Source organism: Balearica regulorum, chromosome 5, assembly GCF_011004875.1.
Source record: "Balearica regulorum gibbericeps isolate bBalReg1 chromosome 5, bBalReg1.pri, whole genome shotgun sequence".
NCBI lineage: Eukaryota > Metazoa > Chordata > Aves > Gruiformes > Gruidae > Balearica > Balearica regulorum.
In genome coordinates, this window is record NC_046188.1 from 5862110 (window position 1) to 5879273 (window position 17164).

Here is a 17164-nt window from a genome sequence, read left to right on the forward strand (position 1 = left end):
CTACGCGGTCAGCCTGGTATTAAATGGCTCTCGCATTAAATGTCGCAGCAGCCAGAGCACGCACCGCAGGGCCCGTGGTGGGTTTAAGCTTTCGTGAGGGTTTTGGGTCAGCTGTGGAAGGACACAAGGAAGTTTGATGCACGGTCAGATGGTGCAGACAAGCAACGCCTGGCCCCTCAGAAACCACAGAATCACAGAATGGTTTGGGTTGGAAAGAACCCTAAAGCCCATCTAGTTCCCCCCCCCTGCCATGGGCAGGGACACCCTCCACTAGCCCAGGTTGCCCAAAGCCTCATCCAACCTTGCCTTGAGCCGTGATGCGGTATAAATTAACGCACCCCTCCAGCACAGCTGCTTCAGCGTGGCCTTACGCTTGCCCAGCTCTCGGTGCCATCGCGCTCGGGCAGGGGAAGCCCCAGCGCTGGGTCTCACAGACCCGCGGCCGCTCCCGGCCCTCCCTCCCCCGGGTCACCCGGCTGCGCCTCAGGGGCCTCCTCCAGCCCTTCTCGCTCGCAGACGCCCTGCCCGCCGCCGGGGCGGAGTTGAGGGAAGGCCGCGCGGCCCCGTGCACGCCGCCACCGCCGAGGCGCTCCCGTTCCCCTCGGATCGCTGCGAGGCGGGCGGTGGGCGGCGGCGGGACGCGGGGAGGGCGGCGGGGCGGCGGATGTGCGGGCAGGCGCCGCGGGCAGCCCGCCGCTCTGGGGAGGAGGAAGGCCCCATCGCACCGCGTCGGGAGTGAGGAAGGTCCTGTCGCGCCGCCGCCTGAGGTGAAGGGAGGCCGCGATGCCGCTGTACGAGGGTCTGGGCAGCGGCGGGGAGAAGACCGCTGTGGTGATAGACCTGGGCGAGGCCTTCACCAAGTGAGTGGCGCCGCGTTCCTAGCCCTGTCTGTCCCCTTTCTGTCGCGACAGGCTTCGCCGTAGAGCCAGTGTCGCGGCAGCGGGACGGGCCTGTTGTCGGGATGAATAATTGTGTGAGGTTTTTTCCTCTCGTTTCTTCTCTATGGTGATTGCGCGGCACAAAGTTGGCAGTAACAGCCTTATTTTTTAGTCTCGTGTTCTGGATGAGAAAAGGTTGTAGCTCGAGGTGGAAGAAGAAATGTTCAGTATTTGGTAATTTATGTCGTGGTGCAAAAATGCAGCCGTGCCTTAGCCTGTCCTATGTCAAAATACCCGGTTGTGTTAGAAACCTCCAACTCCTCCTGCGTTCATAGAATCAGAACAGTTTGGGTTGGAAGGGACCTTAAAGCCCATCCAGTTCTAAACCCCCTGCCATGGGCAGGGACACCCTCCACTAGCCCAGGTTGCCCAAAGCCCCATCCAACCTGGCCTTGAACACTGCCAGGGAGCCAGGGGCAGCCACAGCTTCTCTGGGCAACCTGTGCCAGGGCCTCAGCACCCTCACAGGGAAGGATTTCTTCCTCAGACCCCATCTCCATCTCCCCTCCTGCAGCTTCAGGCCATTTCCCCTTGTCCTGTCACTCCCTGCCCTTGTCACCAGTCACTCTCCAGCTTTCCTGGAGCCCCTGCAGGGACTGGAAGGGGCTCTAAGGTCTCCCCGCAGCCTTCTCTTCTCCAGGCTGAACAACCCCACCTCTCAGCCTGTCTTCATAGCAGAGGTGCTCCAGGCCTTGGATCATCGTCGTGGCCTTCTATGGACTCGCTCCAACAGCTCCACATCCTTGTCCTGGGGCCCCCAGAGCTGGATGCAGTACTCCAGGTGGGGTCTCACCAGAACAGAGGGGCACAATCCCCTCCCTCGACCTGCTGGTCACGCTGCTTCTGATGCAGCCCAGCATATGGTTGGCTTTCTGGGCTGCAAGTGTGCATTGCTGGCTCATGTTGAGCCTCTCATCAACCAACAGTTCTCGTCCCAGGTACACACAGGCCTTGCAGAAAAGGGGCTGTTTAAGCAATCCCACCCTGCGTCCAGGCTTAAAATACTCTGGAAATGCTCCAGAGTATGGTTTCAGTGGCCCATTTGGAAGGGCTGCCTGCATGCAGAAAAAAAAATATATATTGCAACAAAAGCATCTCTTCAGATGCATGTCACTCTTGCTAGGCTCGGCCTGTGTCTCTGTGGATGCGTTTACCTGCTGGAAGCCCTTAGGATGTCTCTGGTTGTCTAAAGAAGCAGGAGTCGCAGGAGCAGGGTTTCTTGTCCCAACTTGGTTTTGTATTAAGTTGCACTTGCCTTTTTTCAAGTGACTGTAATTGCAGACCAGCAGGCAGACTTTGTTACCTGGAAGTTGCTGCAGTGTGGTTATAGAGAAGATGTAGTAAAATCTTCATGGATTGAAACAAGAGATTCCATGAGTGGCTCCTTGTGGATTCATGTTGTGTGGCTGATTGCAAGCTTTCCCAAATTTGGGGCACTTGTGAGGTTTTATCCCATGGGCATTATTTGTCTAATAAAATGCTCTTACAGAAAAGCATTTCCCCTGAATAGTGTGTTTTTAGGATCTGTTTGCAATCTTCATTCTTGTAGAAGAGACAACAACTTAATTATGAAACATATGTCCTTTTCCAAATAAGGCTGAAATTAACCAAAAGTTCAAAAGCTGTCAGGAGGACAGGCAGGGGCACTGCACGTGCACACTGGCACCGCACCAGTCTTTGTTTGGAAGACCAAAGAAAAAAAATTAAATTCTGAATTGTGTAATTTTAGATTTTTTTTCTGAAATGATCTGAAGAAACCTGTTGACAGTTGTCAAATACCAAAATAAAGTATTCATTGACCTTTTGCATTAAAAGTACTCAAAGTCCAGCAGCTTTATAGTTTTCTACTAGTGTTTTCTAATGTAGTTTTCTTCTGAGGTTTGTACTTAATGGGGATGGCAGTGGTGAAAGAAATGTCAAGCACCAAGTTTCTTAAAATCAAATATTGAATTTCTTTTGTTTTTAATTTGCCTTCTTCAGTCCATGGTTCTTGTGTTTTTTAAGGTACAGTTGCTTTATGAAAACCAGATGGGTTTCAGAAAAGTTTGTTTTGGGATTGCTACTATTTTTATTATCTTGTATCTAGGTTGGATGCAGAACTCTCATGTTTTGTCAGGAGTCCTGGAGTTAGTTGTCTTGAGGCAGTAATTAAATCACCCAGGATGCTTGTGAAGGGAATGCCTGACAGAGCTGGAAATAGGAATAAAGTGTCAGTGGAATGTTGCTGGTCAGCAGTGAAATAGGCCACAGGACCTGCATGATTGTGATCATCGTGTCTTTGTCTTTTGTTTCTTCGAAATAAATGTCACAGAAGATCAGTATTTAAAGAGGACATGATAACTTAATCTTGCCTGTAGTTACTGAGAGCTTCTGTGAAAATGGTGGGCCCGTATGGAGGATACAGAAAGGTATTTCTTTGGAAATTTAATAGGCAGTAAGGAAGGTTGCAGGTGGATGGTTACAAATATAAAACTAGTCAGTGGAAAGTAGGGGGCACATCGGAGTTACATTACAGTCCTTACAGAAGTGAAGAAAACTTGGTTTGTTTAATGCAGCTGAGAGGGAGTCAATAAAAAGATATAAAACCTTTCTCATTCAGAATGGCTAGATAGAAAAGCTCTATGCAAAGCACTCCTTTGCAGTCACAGAAATATCCATAATTAATTACTCTCTGATGATTCCTAGGCCCAGTGTGTGAAACAGTGACTTCAAATGAGAAGTTTTCCAACATTTTCTTTTAGGTGTGGTTTTGCAGGAGAAACAGGACCAAGATGCATTATTCCTAGTGAAATAAAGAAACCTGATGTGGCAAAGGTAAATGATTTTACCTGAACTTTTACCTTTATAATGTTTGGTATGTCAGGTTATAGAAAGAATTTGTAGATATGTTTTCTGTCCATCATAAACTATTTTCCATTATTTTATAACTGCTGCTATCAGAAGATTGTAACTACATACAAGTAAGTGTGATACCAGTGCTGATGTTAATTGGTACTCATCACCCGTGCAGCTTATGTTTGGGGCATTTATTGAGGAATTTCTTTGCCTAGCTATGTTTTGAGTTTTTTTCTTTTAGTAGGGGATGGCAGCTTTGGAAAACTAATGTTGAGATATGTTACCAGTACAAAAAATTAGCATGAATAAGCTCTGGAATTTAGTTATAGGGTGAGTTTATGAGATGCATTGTGAGGGGCGTAGAGCAAATCAGGCCAGAGTGAGTATTTCTTTATATGTGTGAGATTATATATATGTTCAGATATAATATATTATCATATATATCATAGATTTTTTTAATGTGTCATGTATATATTCCTTTATATATAATCGCTGCCTAATATATAAGCTGACTGTGGATATTTTTACTTTACAGCCTGTCAAAGTTGTTCAATATAATATTAATACAGAAGAGCTATATTCATATCTCAAGGAATTTATCCATATGCTGTATTTCAGGTCAGTATCTCTTACCTTGGATGTTACTTATTGAACTTTCTGCGGCTCTTTTCTGAGTACAGTGAGAGGTGTTAGAAGTATGACTGAAACTGCTGGGTAGTTGAATAAGAAAATGGAAACAAGATTTTGCAGGTGGCTGCCTGGCTGTGTTCTTGCAGGAGAAATTCAGTGGTGCTGAGATTCAGGTTATATTACAAAGAATTAGTGTCCTGCAGCATCAGTTGCTCTCTAGAAATAAAAAAGTATTTGATAAGTTGCCTTTTAACTGTGGCTCTGATAAATGACTTGATAGGGGAGTCATTACCTAAGAAATTACACAGATTTTGTTAGGGCTGAAGCTCATCTTATATCGGTGCAGAGCTCTCTCCACATGACAGTGGTCTGGAAGGAGGAATCTTAACCTGCGGAATAGTTTAGCTCGGCAATACATCTTTTTATTGTATTTTTAGTACCATTAGTGAATAATGAATAGACTTAGTCTTTTCTCTTTACTTCCAATCCTTATTTTTACACAGAAAAAAATCATCACTTGACACCAGGAAACCAGTACTTTATTTCTGTGTCTCAGATCTTCTGGTGGGGGTTGTTTTGGTTTTTTTCTGTCCTTGATCATCGCTTCATAACTGATATCAGGACAATTCCATCCTCTTCCACTGAAATTAGGACATCTGTATCATCATTCTTCTTCTTTTATGGACACGCTGTATGACACAGGACAAGCCATTAATGGCTATTATGCATGCCTGTTTTTGCATTTCTTTATACTGATTTAGAAATCTATAATGGATATTCAGAACTACAACCTGCTGGCAGATAGCTCTATAACTTGTTTTCTGTAACTCAGTTTCCTAACTTTCTTTTAGGAAAGTGGTGTGTTTTGTTTTTTTTTTAAATTTGGGAAAAAGACTTTGAGATCTACTGTAGAAAATGCTATCTAAATGCAAATTTTTAGGATTTTTGAGGTGAATGGAATATGAAAATAAGGTAGGTCTCATAATACATGCTTAAACTTAACAGTTTTGTTTTACACGTCTTGCCTTTTTTAGACATCTGCTGGTGAATCCCAGAGACCGCCGTGTTGTGATCATAGAATCTGTCTTGTGCCCTTCACAGTTCAGAGACACACTCACAAGAGTCCTTTTCAAGCATTTTGAGGTACATGTTTTACGTAACTACTGTACGTGCTCAGCGTAGCACTTGCTGGTGGAAATTTTACTTACAATCACTACCAGACAAGAAATGAAAATAATGCTGAAAGAATGAGAGACACAGAAAGAAGGGGGAAAAAAAAGCTGATGGTTGTCTGGAGAAGTAGGGCTTGGAGATTGGACTAAAGGCCATTTTTGTTCCATTCTGACTCTTCATGAGACCACAAAACAGGAGCTATTAAAAAGAATCCAAAAGGTTTTTCTGGCTTGTACGAAAATACAACTACATTGCACTGTTCCAGACAGATCCAATAATCCCCACTGAGCACTGCCTGAAGCCAGAATTTATATTTAAACACTTGTTAGTGCTCTGTCAGCAAATCTCATGACTTCTACCAGAGTCAATATCTGCCTGGCACGTGATCTAACCTCTGGCTGTACTCATTTAGATAAGAACTTACCTTCTCTGCTTAATCAGTCTTTTTGAAGAAAAGTCTGAACTTAATTCTTGCTTAGTTCTAATGGAAAATGTTTTGGAAGGTGAATCCATATTTCTTCAATTCAGATGGAACAAAGGTTAAGGTTCTTCTATAAAAAGTGTTGAAGCTTGTTTGTCTACAGCGCTTCTTCACTGTGCTTCCACAATGCAGTTTACCAGCTAATCTTAAACTTCTGCATAATTCTTTCCTACAATTGATAAAATTTTCTGATGACTTGAAATTGCTGAAAGATTTGAGTGATTTAGGTTGGGTCTTTTTTTCCTAATCCCCTTACAGGAAAAATACATGTCTCGGATAAAGCACTCCCGTGCAAAATTGGTTGTCAAAAATGAATTGTGACTTGGAAAGTAATATTTTGATGCAGAGTTTGTAACTTGTTAAGAAGCCAGCTAAAACTGATGTGAGGTTCTCTCATTTCCATTTGATGCAAAGAATAAGAGTGGCATGTTAATACAGGGTCAATATTATAACTACGTGTCTGTATCAGTAATGTTGCCCTTAAATGCAGGATTTATTGAAATTGCTCATTTAATTCACACTTCAAGGCGTTCCATTAAAGGAACTGTTGCTATCTAGGAAACTTGATTTATGGAATTCTGGGAGAAAGAAGTAATTCTTGTGTAATTTTGACTTGAGGTTCCACATAGCTTTGGGGAGAGTGTTTTAAATAGCCTCTTCTGTGAGTTTGTGTGTGACAGTGTGTTGCCATAAGGCACATTTTTGTGGGTTTTCTGGCACCTTTGTTCACATCTTCAAGTCTTTATACAACATTTCAAGTAGCTGTGTTTTGGTTTCTTTAATTTCTTCTTAATGACAATGTCAATAAGAAACTTGATCTATGACTTAAAATGAGCTCTACAGTTAACACTTGCTTTTCTTACAAGCACATTCTAAGATTCACTGTTACTGAAATAACCGGTATGTACCGCAAATAAGGTGAACATAGAATTTAGAATCCTGTTGTATTTTGTTCATTACTACACTACCTTAAAAACTAAATTAAAAATGGATACCTCAAGATGCAGTTGTTTGGGTTTTGCTTTTAATATGACATTCAGGGAAAGCATCAGTGCTTTGGGTGGTTTGTTTCTTTTTCCCCCCTTCTGTCAATTGTCCTTTTGGTTTCCATGCAGGTACCTTCCGTTTTGTTTGCTCCAGGTCATCTAATGTCTCTGCTGACACTTGGGATCAATTCTGCCATGGTGCTAGACTGTGGATATGCGGAAAGCTTGGTGCTGCCTGTATCCTTTAATAATACGCAAACAAAATTCTCAGCAATAAGGCTGTCGTGACAAGATGATATTTTTATAGACTTCAAGTGTGCTAAAAAGCAATAGGAACAGATCAACTAGTCTGGCTTTTGTCTGTAAGATGTCATCACTTCACAACTGACATGCTAAATCTGTGTTCCCTTGAAACTTGGGAAAGATGCTTCGTAACCTGAGCCTATATAAACTAGAAATGAGTTTTGGAGAAAAGCAATTATGAAGTGTTTCCAATAGCTAATGCAAGAGATTGTTGAGGGGAAAAAGCATTTAGTTCCAGCAGACTGAAAACTCTTAACAAAAAAGGAGAATTTCCTGATCTTCATGTAGATATATGAGGGAATTCCGATTCTGAGCTGCTGGGGTTCTCTTCCTCTGGGAGGAAAGGCTATCCACAAGTAAGTTCACAGTTATACATTCTAGGTTACCGATGATTTCTTTGTGAAAGTTCATCTTTGATTAATGACCAAAGATAGCTATTGAGCATGACTTAAATCATCACTGTTGCTGTGACAGCAGTTTGGCTTTTGTTTATGTAGTAAAAGCTGTGGAAATCAGATCTGCTTCAGTCTATATTTAAAAGAATATAACTGAAGGGAATAAATACTATCCCTTAAGTATAATACAGAGAATTGGCCTGAGTTAATAGCTATCTCTAACTTCATGTGTGATGTTTTAGGGAGCTGGAATATCAGCTGTTGGAGCAGTGCACAGTTGACACAGGGTTAGCCAAAGGACAAAGCCTTCCATCTGTGATGGGTAAGGTCTGTTTGATGTAGCATATGTGCTGTGAACTTGCACTGGGGAAAGTGAATTAATACTAACAGTGAATAGAATGAGTTTGGTATTCACTGCAATAGATTTGTGATCTACTTTCATGATTTCTTTCTCTATATTTAACAAGTATTTTTATCATAAGCCACTTATAACAGCAGGTTTGAGTGAAGGCTGAGATAAAAGTTCTGTAGTAATATTTTAGTCTGTTTTGAGAGAAAACATACTTTTTATTTCTGTTCTTAACATTCTTGTGTCCTTAGAAATCTTTAAAAGCAGCTGTCAAGGTGAAACTTTAATGTACTAAATGTAATTCAAACTTAGTTTAATTCTTGAATTCTTTTTCTACTTAAAATCTTTTGTTCTAAGTTATTTTTTAATTTCAGGCTCAGTTCCGGAAGACATTGTAGAGGATATAAAAGGTAAAATTTTCTGCTTCATGAAACTCTAGTTTATTAAATTGTGCAGTAGACTATGATAATAACAAGTGTGCAATACTTTACATTTAGGAATTTATTTTATCTTCTCTGTTTATCATATTTCTTACCTACTGGAAGAATTTGCAGTGTTGTTCCTCTTTGAAAGCAAAACCAAAACAGTGTTGAATTCCTCTTTGAGGTTTAGCCTTTGTGTTGTCAAGACGTAGCTTGTGACACGTTTGGTAAGCTCGCGCAACGAGATTACACTATTATATATATTCTGTGATCAGCAGGTCAGGTTAACTTGGTGTTGCATTTTTTAACTATTGCTGCGTGTGTACAGTGTGTATTCTACATGGGACTCAGCAGATCTAATGTTCAAACTCTGTTATCACAGATGCGTTTTGGTTGCAAATGCAGCATTTAAGCAGTCTTAACATCATGACATAAACATTTTTGAAGTTAATTTTGTTTATAAATTAACTAAGAAGGCTCAGTTTGCCTTGAAGTCAATTTGGGGAAGAAAAAAAAAAAAGGTATGTACAAAAGGCAGTTTGCTGTGTTAATCACGTAGGCAAGATGAGTCAAGGACTACACTTACACCAGAAAAAATAGAGCCTATCTTTGGGCAGAACTTGGATGAATTCCCATGTCATGTTTCATGTGAAACAGATATAAAAATATATATAATTATAGAAAATAGCAACTAGTATATATCTCTTGGTCCAAATTAGGAAGAAATCCATCAGTCAAATGCAAAATAACTTAAATGCAGCTGGTCCTTTGTCAAATGGAAGTTGCTTTTCTAATTCCTAGACTGGAACACAATTTTCTGATCAGTTTTGGGTTTTGTGCAGTCTTTTGGAACCAGATATAATATGCTAGGGTTGAAATTATGATTACCTGTGTATTGAAGGGTTGTTTATTTGTGACAGCCATTTATGAAAAGAATACTCATTATATTCTTACTTATTTGTGTCTGGCATAAGTAACACTAGCAGCTGGAATACAAATGAAATTGTATTCTCTCAGTGTTGCCTGGAGAAAAAACCCTCTGGAGTTCTTAAGGTGCTGAAGAGTTGCACTAGGAAAAATATTGGGTTATTTCAGTTTGTTTAAAAAATGAGTAGTGTCTTGTTTGAAGCAGTGGTGTGAGGCCCGCGGTGGTGTGTTTGACAGCAGAATACAACCCCTGGCACCTTGTGGTAACCAAAGGCAGGATTAGTAATGTCCCTTTGTCTTTAAATCTTATGTAGCTTGTCTGAGAAAAAAATCTCGCCTATCTTAGCAATGTTTCAGTCTTAGCTTCATTTAAACTTCTGGCCTAGATAGCATCTGAACGCCTCTGAAGTGTAGGGACTGTTTTTCTCTGCGTTTATTTGATAATGTCTTGGACCAGCAAGGGCCTAAAGCATGTGTTCTTCTCTAAATTAAGCAAAATAATTGTTTGTATTGGTGACGAAAGGATCCAACAAAGTCTCACTTCTGCCCCTTCCTTCTCTTTTATAAAGTCCGCACTTGTTTTGTGAGTGATCTCCAACGTGGACTGAAAATCCAAGCAGCCAAGTTCAACATTGATGGCAGTGCTGAGGTGGGTGGCGAATGAAGCTTATCTTCGTCTTTTGAAGTGTATGTAGCCTCTTTGGCCCCTAAAATAATATACGTATGTTTTTATTTCTAGCGTCCTTTACCACCTCCAGATGTGGACTATCCTTTAGATGGAGAAAAGATTCTCCATGTAGTTGGGCCCATCAGGTGAGAAATACTGTAGCTGAATATTTATCTTTAGGAGGATATATTTTCAACTCTAAAAGCACATACATTTTCATAAAATTGAGTTTAAATGAAACATTTGCATATGCTTTTTTATGTCTGTTAAATTAAGGCTTTGTGCTGGGCACAGTGCAAGTAAGAGGTATCTGCTTCCCCGGAGAACTCACAGTTGAAGATGAGAGCAAACAAATTGGAGGGATGGGGAAACAGAAATGGAGTAATAATGCAGGATGATGAAACAGGTTTAGTGAAGTAAACGGGCATTGTCTCCTCCCTGTTGGTACCACCTGGTGCATGGACTGTATGACAGAAGAAGTTGTGATGATGTGTTGTCAGCAGGAAGTCTGGTGTTATTTCCAGCCCTGCTCTTGGTGAGTGTTAGCTCATGGTGTAGTATTGCTTCTCATTAACACTCATTTCCTGTCTTTTCAACAGAGACTCTGTTGTCGAAATACTGTTTGAACAGGATAATGAAGAGACATCTGTTGCCACTTTGATCTTAGATTCACTCATTCAGGTATCTTTATATTATAAACAATTTATGGAACGCCTCCAGCCTTAGAGAACCTGCTGTTATGAATGACTCTCTCTAGAGTAACGCCCTTCCGACTGCCTGTTGTGATTGGTCGCAAAAGTTTAGCGTAAGGTGACTCCTAGGGTGCTGCCACATGATGAATTACTGCAGGGTAGTAAGTCACCATGTGTCATCCACTCTGTGATTGTTTTCTTGCTCTTTGGTGTACTGCAACGTTTCTAGGACAGGTTTCTAAGAATCGCATCGCTCACCCCTCAGCAGAGGTAATAAACTATCTTGCGTTTGTTTGGGAGTGAGGCTCTACATATGTAATGACAAAGGAGTAGCTAATACTTAGTGTTACAGGAATTACACTGATTAAACTGAAATGACACACGTATTCTGTTTCTTCTTTTTACAAGGTGTTTTGATCAGAGTTAGACTTTATGCATCCTGCAGACTGCTGGTTTACCTAAGATACAATAAAATTAATTTGGACATCTCTATTACAGGCAGGGTATTACATATATTATGGAAAATTTTCTTGGCATATACAAAAGCTTCATTTCTTATTATATTTAGGAAAAATGGATTAGAAAACCACTATAAATGGAAATTTTCATTATAGGGTGGTATATGTATGTTAATTAAAGTTGACTTTTTGTAGTTAGTGATGCCATTTAAATCAGTTTGCTGAGACATAATTTATTGGAGGGCCATAGGCTTGGATGACATGACAAACATTTCAATTAGAAGTCCTTATGAAAACAAATTGTTTAACAAGATCTGTGCCTGGACCCCTCACTTCTGTCCCTCTAGGCATTTACCTTGCATCACTCTTTGGCCAGAGGAAATACCAATGTTAAATTTACGAGTGTTAAGCAGCATCCAGTTACTTCTGCTGGACAAGAGAACCACAGCAGTCTGGATTTTTTTTGTTTAAAGGGATAGCGCAGATCTGTGTCTGAGGGGCAGAACTGACAAAGCTTGCTTTTCTCATGCCTTTGTGTCTTCTATTTGGATTATCCGATGCCTGAGGCAAGATCCAGCAGAAACCTTTTCAGCCACTGAGACTTTTGTACCATCTTTCTCCCAGATGGAGCTAAAAAGAGTCGATCTCACATGTAACAGGTTTCCCTCTGAGAGCACTGGTTGAGGCTTCACCTCTCTGGCACATCTTCTCCCAGAACTCAGGGGAATTACTGTCACTGATACATCTGTCCTCTGTTCTCTTGGCCTATTCAGCTGAAGGGCTTTACAGGGACCCACCTAAGCCTCAGCTGGGCAGTTTCTTAAGCCTGGTTTTCTTGGGAAGTCTGGATAAAAAATGATGTTGGTTATGTTTCAGCTAAGCAAGAGAAAACAGTGATTGAAGTGCATAGACAGGCTGAATTTCTAACAGACCTCTGAATGGTTGTTCATGCAACTGCAGTTAGTGTTGTGTGGTTTTTGTTTTCTGCATTTTTTTATTCCTGTTTGCATTAGTGCCCCATAGACACCCGGAAGCAGTTGGCAGAGAACTTGGTAGTTATTGGTGGCACCGCTATGTTGCCGGGATTCCTTCACAGGCTCATGGCAGAAATCAGATACCTGGTAGAGAAACCGAAATACAAAGAAACACTTGCCACTAAAACCTTCAGAATTCACACTCCGCCTGCCAAACCCAACTGTGTGGCCTGGCTGGGAGGTAAGAATGAAAAGAACTGCTAAGCAAAGGTACAAAGTGGGGAAAAAAAACCCCTTCCAACTGGGATTTGTAATGAATAAATAGCAGTAAAACTTGGGTGAACTATTGAAATCGAGCTGCATTGCAGCTCTGTGGAATTGTTATGCCCTCCTGGAAGAAATCTTGCAGAGCAAAGCTCCCTCAGGGGCATTTTGAGGGCAGAATGGCGCTGCAGGTTATGGGAGCTTTAAAGAGGCAACGTGCAATTTGAAACAGTGGTGTGGAAGATGAGTTGTTGACTCAAGTGCGGTACGGGGCTACCGCCATATGGTGGCACCAGTAAAGCGATTAAGCGGAGCAGAGACCTGCTGCGTGGAGGAAGGTCTGCTTATTGAAAAAAGAAGTTTAATTACTGACTGAGGAGCTGTGAGCTGTGGAGAGGCCGGAGGCTGCTAAATCCTGTGCTGTTCCCAAGTGCCAATAACAAATACAGAAGCTCTGTGATGGATTTGGGATGCTGTACTGGCAGGCTAGGGAAAAAGAAGGGCTTTCTATTGCTAGCAACTCTTTTCAGGAAGGTTCTGAGGTTGAGAAGAATTCATGCTTTTCTAAACTTTCGGCATATATGCTGAGCCCATCTGGTATGTGTGAGGAACTAACTTTAACTGTAAAGGTAGATTTTATTTCTATATGCTTTGAAATGTAAATGTTTATAAAATTGTAGTTTTGAAACCATTTGAGTCTACTTTTAGGATTAGCAAACAAGAATGATTTATTTGCAACAAGTTCTCTGATACTTTTCTTCACTGGCAGTGCTAGTCAGCTGCCATGGTCTGAATCTTCTCACAGCGTATGTAAACTTCTTACGGGTATTGCGTGACCCCGTTTTGGGGGGAGGAAATTTCCTCAAACACAAGGTGGTTTCTTTCAAGTGCTTAAAATTAAAACTAGGAAACTTTGTCATAAGAAGCAGGTCAGCTAGGTGAGTTTTGCTGTCAGCAGGGACTAGATGATTCTTTCCTTTCAGCTACTTTCAGTTACTTTCAAGGGACATAAAGGGAAGCAATTAGGGACTAGCTGGGCCACTGAAAAGGAAAGTGGCTAGATCCTTTCATTCCTTTAATTTTTGGGACAGCTGAAAAAGAATAGTGGAGATTCTTGATGGGGAAAAGTAGAAAAAGAAATTCAGTACATCAAATTAATGCAACATTTTTTTCCCTCAATAATGTAGGAGCCATTTTTGGAGCACTTCAGGACATACTTGGGAGCCGGTCTGTGTCCAAAGAATATTACAGCCAGACAGGCCGCATACCTGACTGGTGCTGTCTTAATAATCCTCCCCTGGAAATGATGTTTGATATTGGAAAAGCACCCCCACCATTGATGAAGAGGGCTTTTTCTACTGAGAAATAAGCACCTAAATGCTACACAATGATTCTTCTCATCTATTTCAAGTAGATATATATGCATTGTTCGTTGTTTTTTTTTTATATGCATTGTTTGTTTTTTTTTTTAATTAAGTAATTTGTATTTAACACTATTAAATATGAACGATGTGGAAGTTTTGGGGGAGTATGGTGGTAGGTACTAACACTATTTAAAACCATGTCCAGTTATAGTTTAAAAATGTAACTCTGGCAACTACTATACTGTTTTGTCCTCTCCTGAAGAAATTCTGTACTGTCATGAGTTGTAGCCTACTGGTTGGTTGTTACTTATCTGTACAGTAAATGACATCATTGAGAGAATTTGTTTTAAGATATTTTTATTTTAAATATGCTTAGAAGAATGCACAGACATTGGGAAACATCTATGGAAGCTTTTCTGTCACTTTCTGTATTAAAATATTCCACCCTTGAATCACATGTGAGGAAATTATTTGGGGCATTTAGCAAAGATGCTGGAGCAGTATTTTCCCTGGATGCAGTCCAGTTTTGAGAGTTTTAGCAGAGAACTCTTCTGCCTGTCATTCTGAAATAGTGCTGAGCTAACAACTCTCCCAGCACCTCTCCTTCAAGAAAGAATTCAACCATGTAAGAATTATGAACAGCTGTGAGGAAATCTTGAGTCTCTTGTTGAAATGTCAAGTTCAGAAGTCACTTCTTTGCCCTCCTTTCCACCATCAGAAATATTAAACTTCATTATCCTGCAGCAATGTGTATTAAATGCAAATGCAATACAAAGTTCATTGCTTAAGAGAAAAAAAAAAGTACATTTGGATATTAACATTCTATTTAGGAACTGTTGGTTAAGTAATAGGCTCTCAGCAATGCTGTAATTTTGCATGTCGAAGGAGAAGGAGCGTTTCTCCTGTGGGAAAGCAGAACACGTACACTTCCATTCTGCTGCTACTGCTGCTGGTTTTGGCTTGTCATGATTCTCACTACCCTTCCATCATAATGCTGTGGCTTCTGGTGGGCATTCCAGACAATGCCACTGCATCTCAGCAGCATCGTGTCTTAGGAGAGGGCTTTCCCCTCGCCTCAAATACCACTAAACGTGCTGAATTTGACTGACTGACTAAACAGTAACCCTGCTGGTACCTGCTGCTTACTGAGGTTCAGATCCTACTCTGAGCAGTAGTTGGTTTAGCTCAAATTTGGCAATCTACATATATATATAAAATTATTTGGGGGCAAGGGTGGTGGAGCCTTTTATTGCCACAAACACGCTTTTTGTGGGCGATTTCCCTGTGCTGCCTGCTAACTACCTGCTGTGGTTCCTGAAGCACGTTTCTTGAAATTAAGCCTATATTTAAAGAAATGTTCCTGTGGTGAAACTGAACGCAGGGCAGTGTGCTATGGCATTTAAGTAAGCTTCCGCACGACTTCATCATTCTGTTTCATATATGCTTTACCTTAACATATGGTGTTAGTTGACACACGGTAGGACATTGTCCTTTTTATCTCAATGGTTTTAAAATTTAAAAAAAAACAAGAAAAAAAGGTAATTGCTGCTTAAAGTGTTAGATGAGACTTTGCTGGTTGATAACAGTGCTCTGATAGCGTTACTGTGGATGATTTCTCTCCAGAGGTGCTGGTGGGTGTGTTTTTAAATTGCCTTTTTCCTACTGCAAATGAGTTCTGTGGCTGTTACACAGACAGCGTAGAAAAATACACAGACATGGTTGTGAGTAGTTGTTAATGGTTGTTTTACAGTCCTGGGATGAGGTTGGACTTTCAGAGATCATTTCTTAGTCCTCAAAACACGATGGGGCCTGGCCAGTGTCTCTGCACTGCTGTGAGAGTCTCCAGTCCAAACGCTTTCTGGGTTTCTAGGTCAAACAAGTTGCAATTACCACACACAAGAGCCTTTCTGCTCTAGCCTGAGGATGAGTGGTATGCTGTGACACAGAAATGGCTTCTTCAGAATGTAGTGGTGTGGGGTCAGGCCTGGACTTTGGAAAATGGATTAAACGCTATAGCTAGATATGTGTGTTCCCTTTGTGTCTGATATTTCGCACTCTTCTACATCTTGGGGTTCTTCTCTTCCTTACTTCTATCAGCCTACAGTCCTTGAATGGTTTAATGCACTTGAGGATGTTTATTCCCCAGCAGATTCCTCAAATACCAGCATTCCCCTTGTTTTCTTGAGGGTTTGGGACCTTCACTCTAACTTGTTCCCCCTTACCAAACCCTTTTTATCTCTCCTGCAGTGAGACCAAGGACTACGGGGTTGCTGGGCATCGAGAGCGTCCCCTCCAGCGGGGTCCTGCTCTGGGGTACGCTGCTCGGCTGTGCTGCCCTGCCATAGCCCAAACACCTATGGGGCTAGGCAGGAGGCTGAGGGTCCCTCCAGCTGCTTCTGGCAAGAAAACCTGTGGGTGAGGTGTAGTTCTCCTTACAGGGCTGTGGAGGCGAATACGTAATGCACAAGGTTGACCCATCTGGAGCAGTCTTTGGCAAGGATTGGGGCTATCAGTAGGTTTCTGGGTGACTTCAGAAAGTGTGTAAGATTGAAGCAGTTATGCTTAAAAAAGCAAAATGGATTAAAATGCAGGTTTGGATACCAGCCTGCTGCATCCATGTTCCTAACTTGTTCCCGATCTGTGATGCAATTACAGGCTTGCTTAAATAGATGCTATTTCATTGCAAGGCGCAGAGAACTATCCTTAGGCCTGGGCAAAGAACATTCAGGCCCAAGCTCTGCTGCTCATTTTCATTTATAATTTGGATAATTGCAATGTAGCTCCATGGCCCAGATTGTGTCTTGCCTCAGTAAGAACTGAGCCAGAGTCTGCTGGGGTTTGCTCCTGAAAGAAGAGTTTGCCATCAGCACGAGTGCCGTGGAGCCGGGAGGGATTACTCACGTCCACGAGTAGCTCTCGGTGGGAAGGATATGCAGGGGAGATGAAACTCGTATGGAGCCTGTATTTGTGGTGGTGCAATGATGTCATTTTCCTGAACTGCAGCAGACTGCAGCTGAGGAAATTCAGAATATTCTTAGCCCTTCCCCTTTCAGGAGTATTTCTGTACTGCTATGCGCTTGTACTCTGGGACCTTCCACAAGTCCGGCATGTTCTGCCACCTCGTCTTCGTTCTGCCCGCTCTTCTCCTGGGGGGTTTCTGCATCACTGAACAGCTTCCAACAGCTGCTGTTTCAGCTGCATGACCAGAAATCCTAACTCATGTGTTACTGGCAGGTTTAAGTGCAGAGTCCCATGACTCTCTAAGGACAGAAACAGGATTCTTACTTCATCAAAGGAGTGAGGAAA

At 41.7% G+C, this 17164-nt stretch overlaps 1 protein-coding gene across 1 annotated transcript; it reads left to right on the forward strand.

The window, feature by feature from the left end:
- The first annotated feature begins 722 nt into the window (after positions 1 to 722).
- Positions 723 to 14310, forward strand: ACTR10 (actin related protein 10). The gene is made up of 13 exons (XM_075753295.1): positions 723 to 860; positions 3680 to 3752; positions 4309 to 4391; positions 5438 to 5546; positions 7173 to 7280; positions 7635 to 7702; positions 7984 to 8063; positions 8465 to 8500; positions 10009 to 10088; positions 10179 to 10252; positions 10706 to 10787; positions 12270 to 12471; positions 13682 to 14310. The coding sequence occupies exons 1-13, from the start codon at positions 784 to 786 to the stop codon at positions 13861 to 13863; spliced, it is 1254 nt and encodes a 417-aa protein (XP_075609410.1). The 5' UTR covers positions 723 to 783; the 3' UTR covers positions 13864 to 14310.
- The last annotated feature ends 2854 nt before the right edge of the window (positions 14311 to 17164 follow it).

Excerpts from the sequence above, each read along its gene's own strand:
- ACTR10 (XM_075753295.1), top strand. The coding sequence starts at position 784 with ATGCCGCTGTACGAGGGTCTGGGCAGCGGCGGGGAGAAGACCGCTGTG. Across the intron at positions 8,501-10,008 it reads CATTGTAGAGGATATAAAAG|TCCGCACTTGTTTTGTGAGT; the intron begins GTAAAATTTTCT and ends TCTTTTATAAAG. Across the intron at positions 10,253-10,705 it reads CATGTAGTTGGGCCCATCAG|AGACTCTGTTGTCGAAATAC; the intron begins GTGAGAAATACT and ends TCTTTTCAACAG.